The sequence below is a fragment of the Dryas octopetala genome, chromosome 2 (assembly GCF_963921425.1).
Source record: "Dryas octopetala chromosome 2, drDryOcto1.1, whole genome shotgun sequence".
In the NCBI taxonomy this organism is placed as follows: Eukaryota; Viridiplantae; Streptophyta; class Magnoliopsida; order Rosales; family Rosaceae; genus Dryas; species Dryas octopetala.
In genome coordinates, this window is record NC_141367.1 from 18,904,717 (window position 1) to 18,917,533 (window position 12,817).

Consider the following 12,817-nt stretch of genomic DNA (forward strand, 5'->3'; position numbering starts at 1 on the left):
AAGGGTAAACTGCTGCGCTCCAATGAGTGTTTGTGTTGTGTATCAAGCCAATGCTTCATTTACTCCCTTGGGTAAATGATCTCTTCTTGAAGCAAAGTGGCATTAAGAAATTGATGCTCTTTTGTGGTGCTTAAAACTAACATCAGGGGTCAATTTATTGAGCTTATATGACTTAGGTAAGTGGCTGGTTCGTTCCATGATGGGTACCTGTTTATGATTCTGTTTAATCTATTTGTACACTTTAAGAAGAAGTTAACAACGATGATATAGACAAAAAGAATAAACACAATGGTTGGGGAAAGCAAATTATTCATAAAATCAGGCCACCAGTTGCCTAACAGCAATTACAAAACATTAACGTTTAACATTTAATCGAACTCACACAGGTCAAGGAACATATAGTGTATATTTATATTACACAGAGAGCTTTTGACTACAACATCTGTATAAGAATGGCAATGACTGCCAAGTACCATTTTTTCTCTTGGTACAATTTTGTATGGTCATACATAAACCTTCTTTGTTATCAAATCAGAGTTGTGATATGGACATGTATAAAGCAGTTTCCAGACAATTCCGAATTCCAGTATATAACCAGCAATAATATGTGAAGGATACAGCTCAAGCTTGAGACGTGAGTGTTCCATTTTTCTCTAGGTCACGTAGTCTTGCTCGTTCCATCTTCCGTTTACGCCACTCTACCAAGGCTGTTAGACATTATGCAAATTGGTAAAATCTAGTTCATAATATTAAATAAAACAAGTAACAGGAAAACAAAAACTTGCTCGAATCATGACTTCTTGTATTTGCAGACCTCCAACAGAGGTCACAAGTCAACTAGTGGATATATGAGAAGTAACTGCACAGGTTACGAGAGATAATTTGATGAAAATTTAATAAACAGGACCTACTAGTGTTATTCATACAAGAAACAAAAAATGATGAATCCATCTACTCCAACAATAGAAAAGATATTATGAGTGAAGCATGTCCAATGAGTTCTCTGACAGGTTATGGTTAACATCTAACTTAAAATGCGAGCAACTATCTGATTTTTCATCAAGAACAAGTCACTTCTAAGCAAATTTTAAATCAAACAGAATGGAGGAGTATCTTATCTATGCACAGGTAGAAGACAACACACTCATAGACAAAAAGATGAGAGGATGTAACACTAACACAGTGAACACATCTAAGGTCAAAATACATCCAGAACTGCTCACAATATAAATTAAAGGGTTGAATATGCAATATTGCACATCAAACAAATACAACCCTAGAAGGTGCATATTATGAGAGATTTGGTATCCAAAAGTTCCATTTCATACAACTCTTCTGATAAAGATATAACTGACACAAAAACATTCTCAACTCCAGAAGCCAGAGTGACCAATATAATTATGATACAAACACAGGGACGGAGGGAGAGAGCATATAATACAAACACTGAGAAGGAGGGAGGGAGGGAGGGAAGGAGGGGAGGGAGAGAGAGAGAGAGAGAGAGAGAGAGAGAGAGAGAGAGAGAGAGAGAGAGAGAGAGAGAGATTCACCTTTCAAGCTGTTTGCTTCATTAACAGAATGAAGATCCTTCAATCTTTTAGAAAGGTCAACTGCAGCGGCCTGCCTTGTGTCTTTCTCTTGGACTGTTTCCGGTTGTGCATATGCTTCTTGTTGGATTTCCCTCACCTGAATAGGGAAGAAAATTGAACAACAATCATAATCTACTCCAATCCATGAACTTTTGCAAGGCTAGCTGTTTGTTTGATACGGAAATAATTTAAAAAACAAAAAGTTCCAACCTTAATGGAAAGTGCACATATATAACAGACAAGCAGGCAGTGCATACATTATCAGTTCAGTTTTTACATGAGGAACTCACCATTCATTTGTGTTTGAACTAGAAGTAGCAGAAAATCTTAACCAGAACTATAACTAGTGAACCACAGATATAATGTTGATGCCATACTTACTCTTTTTATCAGTTCCATGGGTTGCATAGCGAGACGAATCTCTTCAGATTCTCTGACATACCTGAGTGTGGCTGCAATTGGAAATATTAAACAGTGTGTACGAGTCAATCTGAAAGTTCAATGCTCATAAAGTGATGTTTATATAAAGGAAAAGGATTAGAGGAACCCAAGTAAAGTCAATAAAATATCACAATCAAGCTTATGAATTATTCCATGTGAAGAGAAGCAACTTTTTACAGTTTCATGATTAGAGTATATTTAACTTCAAAACTACAACGGAGCATCAAAGTTTGTCCAAGAATCATGACTTAAACGAAAATGTATTTTAAGTCATCCAAATGTAGAATTCATGCCATTGTAATGCCTACATTCAAGAAATGACTTAACGATCACCATGTTGTACCACTATTCCATTAAAATTAGCTCATTATTAATTTATTACCATCAAGTTAAATCCCATGCATTTACAGTCAGATGAATCTGGCCCAAAAAATATTCTCTGCTATAAAATTTTGAACCAAAGAGCTTATTTGATTTTGAGTTGTATACTGAGCTCTAATAGAGACCTCTTGCCAGCCAGGTACGAGAATTGATTGGTGAAAAACACATGTGCCATCCCCACAGCATGATAGAAGGCCAACTGGTAGCTCTCCTCCTTATTAAGGGGCAGTTCCTAGGTTTACTTTTGATGGAGTAGGTAGTTGAACTGTAGAGGATCTGGAAGGTTTAGGGAAAGGGGATGGCTGCCTGCTGTTTTTGTAACCCAGGCATTGGAACCAACAGAATGGGAAAATTAAATGACTAGTGAACATAAGTAAATAACTTATTATCCAGGTTTGAAGAAAGCCAAGACACAGACATCACTATGAAACTAAACATATTACTAGAGATGACAGCTAAATGACTCCTCAGAAATCTATGATGGGTACATTTACAAAATTTTCTGACTAAACAAAAATTAATCTTGGGGGATTGGGGGAACCAGACACAAAGATAGAAAAATATTCCAAGGTATGAACTTCCTAGAAAGCAACTTAAACATGGAATTAGGTTACATGGTTCTGTATTTCGGTCCCTAATCAAATTTCATAGCTGTTCAATAATGTCCAGTTGGGGTTTGGAAAGTTAAGTACATGGAACTAAAGCCACAAAATTAATGGATTTGAAATAACAGCTACGAAGTGTCACTTTGTTTATTTATTTAGTTTTCAGAATTGAAGCCGATCTAAATCCAAATTAGGAAGAAAACCTCATAGAATTAAAATTAAAGGATTCAATGAATGTATTGGAATAAATACAAAAAACAAATACTGAAATAAATAGAAGCCCTCAATCACAAAACTCTCAACCCTAAAATCCTAATTAAGAGCATATTCTTAAACTTTTTAACATTAAAATCCTTAACATGTCTAGAAATTTGTTACATTCACTGGCAATCTACCACAAAGCTATACAAGAGGATCATAATACATGTATCATCCACTCCAACCAAACCAAAACAACTTGTTTCACCACCAGTTAGCAAAACCATTAAACCCCACATTAAAAGTCCAAATTTTCCCCAGCCCCAAACGAACTGGATCACCAATCCAACCAACAAGAAGAAGAAGATGTGAAAAATTGGATTCCTCATAATCCAAGAAAAATCCACAACTTTATCATTAATCTAATCGCTCAAACAAAAAGGTTACAAAATTCAGCAAATTTAAATAATGGGTCCGCATGCTTTGCAACCATATAGAATACCCATGTCAAATTGCTGCTTGCAAAAACATTAGAGCTCCTTCATAATGAATGAAAAACAAGATGGAGGGAAAGAGAGAAACTGGCCTGAATTGGGTTGAGAGGTAGAGAATTTGGAGCGAGAAGAAGCAGAGGAGAGAAAGCCCTGAAGCAGTAGAAGAGCTGTGACCACGTTCAGCAAACACATCAGTATGGTGGCGCTCCTGAACGATAGTCTTGGCCTCCATGATTGCTGTCCCTCCATTCCCTTGTGTCCTTGTTGTTGTGGATGATTTGAGAATGGTATTATAGCATTGAGCTGGTATTCATTAGCAACGAAGATTAAGAAGAGGACCAAACAAGACCAATCCCTCCACCGCCATCCCCGGCATAACTATGAGTCGATGACTTCAAAAGTTTCTAATGTCCGAAGACCATTGGCTTGATTTTACTCCAGTCAACAACTGTAATGTTGCAATTTGCAAGTGGGTGCTATTCGAAAAACAAAAAATGAAAGAAATAAATTAAGGGTCAAATGTTCAATTACATCAACACCCAAGTCAACTTTCTCTTTTTTTTTTTTTCAGGTAAAAAAACAAACATTTTTCTTTAATTTTTATTTTTACATTTTAATATGAAAACTTTGTCTTTTTCCATTTATTTTTATGTGACCATAATTAAATTTTATTTAAAACTCATATATTTTAAAACGAGAGATCATCTACAATGCAGAGACCATATGTTATGGAAACATATTAAATAAAGGAAAATCTACATTATAATAGTGAAAATGTGAATTAACCCATCAACATTGAAGGGTCAATAACTATTTGCATGTTGAATTTTCCTTGAAATAGTTACTTTTAAGTTTGTGACGAATTTGAAAAATTGAATCGAGTTTAATCCATGAGTTTCACTCCTAAAAGAACTTTGGTTGAAGTGAAAGAGTAAAAAAAAACTTTGGTTGAAGTCAAAGAGTTGATTCATTCACATGCCATACATGTTGGTAGTTATAGTTAATACAAGAGTACCAAGCATCACACATGCATGTAATATATGTGGTGTGATAATATGAAGAGAAAAAGTGTGATATGAGAGTATGAAATAGGTAGGAAGATGAAGATGCGTGAGTAGAAATTAAAATAGTGTGTAATTACTATGACAATTTTATATTTAAGTCACGAGGAGCAGTTAAATACTCACCAGTAAATAATTTAATAATACACTAAGCATTCTTTTGAGTCCATCCAACAATAATACACTAAGCATTCTTCCTTGCCCATCCTTCATGTTTTTTTATGATTTGAATTGTTATGAAATTGTTGGATGGGCTGGAAAGAGTAATTAGTGTTTTACTCTCTTTTTTAAAGACAAGAAATTCTTCTCTTAATAATAGTATATGTATATATTAGTTGAAAGTAGTAGAATTAGTTGAAATTAGAGAGCTAGAATAAAAGTAGTGGTAAGAGTAAAAACAAGGGAGATCTGAGATGGGGAGATGGAGATAAGAAAAAAGAAAAAAAGTGACAAATAAGTTTCATTTTTTTTTTTTCAAATTACCTTTAAGAGATGAACGGTGTAAGATGATACATTTGTCTTAAAGAAATAAATTGGCATTTTTCTAACAAAAATATACAAACACTGCTTTTCTTTTTTGTTTTTTGATAAAAAAACAATAGGCTTTTAGCTACAATGGTAATGAAATGATTTACCTTTCTCTATAAAAAAACAATGAATGATTTCCAAAAAAAAAAAAAAAGGAATTATTTACTTCGAAGTAATTTGGTCTGCAAGTCAATATGCTTTAAAAAAAAAAAATAGTTTTAAAAATGCTTAGATGTGACTTGTGAGGAAAAGGGCCTACAGGGTGGGCTTGTAAGGTTGAGTGACCCGAGTCCGAGTCCATATGGCGGACCTAATGGAGCCAAAGTTTCGTTTAAGCTGGTTTTTATCAGTCTTCATTTTTTTCATTTTTCTTTTTTTGAACCATGGCAGTGCAAAGCAAAAAAAAAAGAAGATCGATTCGATGATTGGGAAGCACACTGTGTATTTTGTTCTTTATCAAAATTTTAAAGATAAAATATTCCCAGGAAAAAAAAAAATGACAGTTTTAGGCTTTTTAGCTGAAGTAGTTAAGGAAATTACTTAAAATAATTTGACACGCAAAGTAGTTTCATAATTTTCCAACCAGAGGAAGCTCATATTGTAACTTAAAAAGTTATTTGAATACATTTGACCAAAACCGTGAGCGGCAGGATTCGAACCTGCGCGGGCAGAGCCCACATGATTTCTAGTCATGCCCGATAACCACTCCGGCACGCTCACCACATGGGGACTTGGCCTTAAAGTATTATATTTAATCGTCACAGCTGCCTACAGGGTTGGGTTGTGACTTGTGAGGTTGAGTCAAAGGTTCATAGCTTGATAAGGCATTGGTTTTATTCAACTGGGTCATCCCATGGTCGTGTTCAGTGTCCACCATAAGTTAACTTTGCATGGATGACTCATCTCATGGTAGGCTAAGCCTATCTTTGGCTCTCTACTCTCTTGTCTGCTCCTGAGCGAGAGCAGCTTAACCAGGTGACTCTTCATTTCACTGTAAGTGCAACAGCCTAGAGCAACTCCAACGTACTTCTCAATTTAACACTCTGAACCAAAGCTTTTAACTTCCGGAAGCACAAGTAAGTGTTTGTGTTTTCTTTATTTGAACTTTTTGGAGTGATTTTTTTTTTTTTCTTTTTTTGTAATGCAATGAATACCCTTTTGCGTTTTGTTTTGTTTTTGGGATAATTGGGATGCCGCGAGCTGTTTTAGTTGGCTTGATGTTGTTTTTAGGGTGAAATTGGAATGGGTTTTGTGTGCTTTTGTTTATACAGCGGTAGGTTGAATTGGGTTATGTGCTTTGATACGAATATATTGCTTGAAAAGATGAATGATGTGGTGGTTAGGATTATATTTTCAATTGTAGCTGTTTCTTTGAATCAATTTAGATTCAAAATCTGATTTTCAGCTAACTATGCATTGCTTGATGTTTGCAAAGGCAGCCTGTGCATTGTTGGATTTCCAATTGGATTAAGAAGATGGCTTCCACAATTTTTAGAAGCTTCCAAACCCACCCTTTTTTGCTCTCTCCAACTGTTGCATTAGTTAGAAGAAAATATGCCATTTTGTATTGCACAACGAGAAGCTCACAAACCCAGACAGCCACACAAGAAAAGGTTAAGCCACAAGTGAAAGTTTCACTGGATACCCAGAACAAAACACTTGAGAAAGCCTTAAAGGACTATGAAGCAATCATAGGTATAGAAACCCATGTCCAGCTATCCACTCTTACCAAGGCCTTTTGTAGTTGTCCTTATAATTATGGCTCTCCACCAAACACTACCGTCTGCCCCATTTGTATGGGTCTACCCGGTGCTTTACCGGTTTTGAACATAAAGGTCATTGAGTCTGCAGTGAAAGTGGGACTTGCACTCAATTGCAAATTGTCATTGAACTCAAAGTTTGATAGGAAACAATACTTTTACCCGGACCTTCCGAAGGGCTATCAAATATCACAGTTTGATGTTCCAATTGCAACTGGTGGCTACATTGATTTGGATCTTCCATTAGAATTTGGTGGTGGGCATAGGCGGTTTGGCATTACAAGGGTTCACATGGAAGAGGATGCAGGGAAGCTGCTTCATTCAGAAGGTGGAAGTTACTCACAGGAAAGTACCTTTCCCTTTATACTTGTCATCAGCATTGTTCTGCTTATTATATGTTATAATGGATTGAACTACATTCTGGTTTTATTCTTTTGTAAAATGTCTTTGTTTCCTGTTTTCTTCTATCTGTGATTTTACTACTTTAAAATCTTAAATCAGTCTCAGTATAGTCTTTGAATTGTGGGTAAATTCAGTTTTGCAAGTACATTGAATTTTACGATGGAACAACTTTATTTGTGTGTGTGTGTGTGTGTCGATATAAAGTAATTCTTATCAGTTTGCATATTACCTAGGAGAATTGAATATCTTTTTTGTATCTCTTTTCCAAAAGATTCTCAAAGGCTGAAGTTGACTCTATCTTCTATCATAGACTCCTAGATACTATTTGTTTCTTTTCTGCAGGTTGATTTAAATAGAGCAGGGGTGCCCTTGCTAGAAATTGTTTCTGAACCTGATATGAGAAGTGGTATTGAAGCTGCAGAATATGCTGCAGAATTACAGAGGTTGGTTCGGTATTTGGGAGTAAGTAATGGCAATATGCAAGAAGGTTCACTTCGTTGTGATGTGAATGTCTCTGTTCGACCATTTGGGCAATTACAGTTTGGGACGAAGGTAAGTAACTTTTATTTCCTTGCACATTTAGTGTTATCTTGGCAACTAAAAACCAAGTATAAAGAGAAATTCTTTCAAAAAAAAGAAAAAAAGGGTTCGTTATCACAAGAATCTAATAACTAGAAATCAGGAAAATGATAACTAAGGATGACATAAATCAGTGATCCTTATGTTTGCAACTTTTCATTAGCTGTTTGGAGAATTTGTTAATACTTGGTAATCATTGCAATATCATGTTGGCATGCATAAAGCCATAAATTGTAAAAATTTCAGCTATGACAATTGATGAGACTGAGATGCTGTTAGTGAAAATAGGGCAGAATTTGTTCTTAGCAAAAATTCCGAGATTTTTGTCGTAACAGCTTAAAGGAAAACACCGATAATTAGAATATTTAGAATGGAACTAGTATTAGTTCTGTTTGTGTGATTGTTTGTTTTATCAAATTAAAGAAAGCATTGTTTTTTTAATTTTTTTAATTTTTCAAGATTCCTGCATTGAAGAATATTCATTGAATGTTATATCTTTTGTCATGTGGCATTTTCCCATTTTATACTTGATCAATATCTTACTTGAATGTCAAAATGAGATATGAAAAATTTGTTTCACTTAAATAATTCACCATAAAGTAAGTTATATTTATGCCTCTACATATTATACACTGTAGAAGTCACATTGCAGCCTTGCAATTAAAAATCCACTTGTTACAAGACATACACACCCTCTCACGAAAAAGGTCAAAAAGGTGTGGAGAAGTAAAAAGTTGCGATGTATATATATATATCGACTGTAATGATTGTTTTTCTGTTTGGTCAACTTTAACTATAATGCAATTCTATATATATACCTTTTGGAGACTGATATAATTTATCCTATTACATATTGGCAGGTGGAGATAAAAAATTTGAACTCGTTTTCCTCTGTGAGCAGGGCAATTGATTATGAAATTTCAAGGCAGGTGCTTCTTCATAGTCAAGGCCAAGGTAAAGAAATTGTACAGGAAACTCGTCTATGGGAAGAAGGAGCTCAGGTCATCGTACCTTTTCATCCTAATTGTCTAGTTGAACGACTACAAGATTTATAGCTCACATCACATGGTTCCTTTGTGTCTACTTACATCCTCTGTTAACTTTGTTATACCGTACAGAAGACGGTTACTATGAGGAAGAAAGAAGGACTTGCTGATTACCGATATTTCCCAGAACCAGACCTTCCAGGAGTTTTCCTGACCAGAGACTATGTTGATGATATTCATAATTATTTGCCTGAACTTCCAGAAATGAAGCGTCGGAGGTATGAAAAGATGGGCCTAAGCATGCAGGATGTTCTTTTCCTTGCCAATGACATAAACGTGAGTCCTCTGCATTATTGTTCTGAATGCTTGTTCTGTTAAACGAAGAAAACAGAAGTAAAATTTTATGACTGAATTCAAATTTTGTTTGTAGATTTGACTTAGTAGCTAAGTAAATATAGAAGAGCAAACTTTGTAGTTTAGTTCTACACAGATATTTGTTACAGAAATATTCAATGTAAAATAAAGTTCCCGTGAGAAGTAGATCGGTGATGTTTTAGAAGTAATTGTATGCTCTTCATGGGCTGGGCATCTGTCTCTTGAGTGTCTCTCACTAATCACTATGAGATGTAAACCAGAAGTTTTTAATGTCTATGGATGTGCCATGAGGCATTTCCCTTAAGTATCACTTCAAGGAAAGCCTTGATCAGTCATATATGAAGACCTGAAGTGCTACAAGGTGATATGATTATCTAAATGGTATATTATGGTAAATGAACTGAAGTGGCGCTCATTGCTTAATGTATACCTTAGGTTGCAGAATTTTTTGATACTACTATTGCAAAGGGTGCTGATGTAAAGCTAGCTGCCAACTGGATAATGGGTGATATTGCTGCCTATATGAAAGATGAAAAGTTGACCGTCAATGAGGTTAAGCTTACCCCCCAAGAGTTGGCTGAGTTAATCGCTTCCATAAAAGATGGGACTATTAGTGGGAAGATAGGAAAACAGGTAATAGCTTCTTTTTTTTTTTTTTTTTTTTGCACAAGTCTTACAGCTTTATTTATTTCTAAGATCAAGATAATTTGCAGATATTGTTTGAGCTTCTAGCCAAGGGTGGTACTGTGAAGGGACTGATAGAAGAAAAAGATTTAGTTCAGGCAAGTTTTATACTTTATTTCCAGGCTCATTAACATAGAATTCTTTTCAAATGGTCAGCTATATGAAATGTGATTCGTTTAGCAAATTATCTGTCTGTTCGTTTAAGCTTTTATTTCCAATATTTCAACAAGATATGCTTATAGGGGGTGCCTAATTTTGGGTGGACCTATAAATTGAAAGCTCAAGTTTATAGAATAGATGCCAGTGGGGATAGTGTTCGGTTATGGACCTCTTTATGGGTTTCAGTTTCTTCTCAATTTCGAGATAAATCATTCTTCTTTATTTATGCGGATTGGCGGGCTGCTGTCACATAAAATATTGTTTAATTTTTTTTTTGTATATTCGATGGACAGCTAGCTTTTCCGCTGTGCGTCGTGCTGGTACTTATTTCTTCAATTTAATAAAAGTATTATTTCCTCTTAAACATAAGGATGGCAGTGACAGTCAACTGATGAAAAATGTAGAGTTGCTGTATAGAAGAAGTATGAGTTTAAGTGAATGCTTGTGCATCTATGAATTTTAATCTACCAGGATGGTTATATTGATTTGTCCAAAGAAAATTTGGAAATTAAGCATAAAAAGAAAAGCTATTTCGATTAAGAAGTGTATATGGTAACCATCTTTTTGGACATGACTCCGGGTGAGGTTGGTCAATTGTGAATATCATGAGGCACATAATATATGCAATATTTATTGTAGCTTTAGATATAGTATTGGATAAGAATCAAATAGGAAGTATGCAGTGAGGACCACAATTTAATAGAGTATGCTATGGCCTGTAATGCTGAGATTAACTACCTGTCCCTTTCATGCTTAACAGACAGTGGTTAGCTAGTCTTAATTTTGCATTTTTCTTACATAATTTTCAAATATTGACAAAGATGTAAACAGCAACAGAAAGAACAGTATATTGCGCATTTATCGGGTGTCAGAATATGGGTGAAGCGAAGCTAGCGTACATGTAATTGCTATGCTCGCTAACTTGATCTGAGATCAACTTTTCCAATAAAAGTTAGATTAGATGTGTGACCTGACTGCCTGAGGCTGTGCAAAATAGCAATTTTTTTTTTTTTGTGTGTGTCAAATTCAACACCTATCACTGTAAAATTTGTGAAACTAACATACAAGATTATTCCATCCATCCCAAATTGGTAGTTTTGTATTTTATTTTGGATGTTCCAAGATGTCTGGTTTTGAGAATTCAAAAACATTCTTTTTCTCCTGGCCAAAAAAAAAAAAGACATTCTTTTTCTTTCTTAGTATGCCCTCTACTTTATTTGACTTGAAAGTCAATGGACAGAGTTATTACAAGAGGGATTATGGAAGCCTAAACATTTTCTTTCAAAGGCAGTACAATAAATGTTGTTCCCTTTAGAAAGCTGGTTTATTCTAAACAGGACTAACATTGTGGAAAGAAGGGAATAGCTTGCTGGTTCTAATGCATAGCTGATTGAATTTGTTGATTTGTCTCTTTAATAAGTTTTTCAGTAGAGAGTAGTTCTCTTAGCTGATGCCCTACAAAACTAATGCTCTTCTGCAGAACAGTGAGAAAAATCATCTTATGATGATAACAGATAGTAGAAAATTAAGGGTTCTCTAATGAATTTGGTTCTAACAGATAGTAGATCCTGCTGAGATTGAGAAAATGGTAGAGAAGGTATTGTCGGAGAATCCAAAGCAGCTGGAACAATATCGTGGTGGAAAAACTAAGCTGCAAGGTTATTTTGCTGGCCAGGTAAAATTTTGTCAAATTATAATGGATTTTTTCTTTTACCCATCCTTACGCTTCCTTTTCCATGCATTATTACGCTGTTAATAATGTTTAATTTACTTGAGTGAGATGGTTTTGAACACTTTAACCCTGTGCAGATTATGAAACTATCAAAAGGAAAAGCAAATCCGGGCCTCCTAAACAAGATTCTTTTAGAGAAATTAAACGCCAAAAGCTGATAAAGGTGTAGGTCAGTATCTGCAAGCAATTTCTGTATTTCTGACATAAACAATTGCTGATCCTGCTGCTTCTCTTACCATGTTCCATTATGAATTCTGATGTGTGCGTGCATGTGTGTAAATATTGTTTGTAACTAGATGATTCTATAACCTGGCCACCAATGGCAAACCTGCACCGTTGTTGAAATCAGAGGAATTCACTCACACTGGAAGCGTCATGGCATTCTGTTACATGAATTATACCTTTCCTACAATTGAAGGATATCTCAACTTTGACATTTTAGGTTGCGTAGATACTTCTGAACTGGATACTCAACAGCCGCTTGAGATTTTATCTGCCCTATCTGAAGTATGGATGAGACTTATTTGGATAGCTTAGAAATGATTTGCTTCAAATTTTATATTTCTTGCGGCTGTTTGATTGCTCTACACGCTAGCAAGTTGGATGGATTAATATTGAATTGTAACCTCATCTTCTCCCAAGATTTAATTTATTTTCCAGAATTCAAGCTCTTAAGTTTGGAGTTCATTTTCTTTCCCTAAATGGTTATGTTTGGCAGAAAGGCATACCATATATGTTTTGATATTCAATGTGCCTGTTTCCTTGTTACTGTAATGCTTCAAATATTCATTTATTCATTTTGTAATAAGATTCTTTATTGTTGGCATAGTAACTGTTGGGCAC

At 35.1% G+C, this 12,817-nt stretch overlaps 2 protein-coding genes and 1 non-coding gene across 7 annotated transcripts; 1 reads left to right on the plus strand and 2 right to left on the minus strand.

Annotated features, from left to right (window-relative positions):
* Positions 1-292: 292 nt before the first annotated feature.
* LOC147293737 (uncharacterized) lies at positions 293-4,148 on the minus strand. 2 transcript variants are annotated; one of them, XM_086232223.1, is made up of 4 exons: positions 3,801-4,148; positions 1,971-2,031; positions 1,551-1,686; positions 293-707 (listed from the first exon to the last, which is right to left on the minus strand). In XM_086232223.1, exons 1-4 carry the CDS (start codon positions 3,938-3,940, stop codon positions 622-624), a joined length of 423 nt encoding a protein of 140 aa, XP_086088349.1. In that variant the 5' UTR covers positions 3,941-4,148; the 3' UTR covers positions 293-621. The 2 variants fall into 2 exon arrangements, with proteins under 2 accessions (XP_086088349.1, XP_086088350.1); XM_086232224.1 differs by having other exon boundaries at positions 1,971-2,041; positions 3,801-4,078.
* A 1,787-nt stretch (positions 4,149-5,935) lies between these two features.
* TRNAS-AGA (transfer RNA serine (anticodon AGA)) lies at positions 5,936-6,017 on the minus strand. The gene has a single exon. It is a non-coding gene; the product is annotated as a tRNA-Ser (tRNA).
* Positions 6,018-6,071: 54 nt separating this feature from the next.
* Positions 6,072-12,800, plus strand: GATB (GLU-ADT subunit B). Of its 4 annotated transcripts, XM_086232966.1 has the most exons (9): positions 6,738-7,399; positions 7,799-8,011; positions 8,899-9,039; positions 9,157-9,360; positions 9,835-10,032; positions 10,113-10,181; positions 11,801-11,917; positions 12,052-12,143; positions 12,271-12,800. In XM_086232966.1, the coding sequence occupies exons 1-8, from the start codon at positions 6,773-6,775 to the stop codon at positions 12,130-12,132; spliced, it is 1,650 nt and encodes a 549-aa protein (XP_086089092.1). In that variant the 5' UTR covers positions 6,738-6,772; the 3' UTR covers positions 12,133-12,143; positions 12,271-12,800. The 4 variants fall into 4 exon arrangements, 1 of the variants encoding a protein (XP_086089092.1); XR_015120514.1 differs by lacking the exon at positions 12,271-12,800 and adding an exon at positions 6,072-6,290 and having other exon boundaries at positions 6,737-7,399; positions 10,113-11,917; XR_015120513.1 differs by lacking the exon at positions 12,271-12,800 and adding an exon at positions 6,074-6,373 and having other exon boundaries at positions 6,737-7,399; positions 10,113-11,917.
* Positions 12,801-12,817: the final 17 nt, after the last annotated feature.

Excerpts from the sequence above, each read along its gene's own strand:
- GATB (XM_086232966.1), top strand. The coding sequence starts at position 6,773 with ATGGCTTCCACAATTTTTAGAAGCTTCCAAACCCACCCTTTTTTGCTC. Across the intron at positions 9,361-9,834 it reads TCCTTGCCAATGACATAAAC|GTTGCAGAATTTTTTGATAC; the intron begins GTGAGTCCTCTG and ends TGTATACCTTAG. Across the intron at positions 10,182-11,800 it reads AAGAAAAAGATTTAGTTCAG|ATAGTAGATCCTGCTGAGAT; the intron begins GCAAGTTTTATA and ends TGGTTCTAACAG.
- LOC147293737 (XM_086232224.1), bottom strand. The coding sequence starts at position 3,957 with ATGGAGGGACAGCAATCATGGAGGCCAAGACTATCGTTCAGGAGCGCC. Across the intron at positions 2,042-3,800 it reads TACCTCTCAACCCAATTCAG|CCACACTCAGGTATGTCAGA; the intron begins GCCAGTTTCTCT and ends TTCCAATTGCAG. Across the intron at positions 708-1,550 it reads TGAAGCAAACAGCTTGAAAG|CCTTGGTAGAGTGGCGTAAA; the intron begins GTGAATCTCTCT and ends AATGTCTAACAG.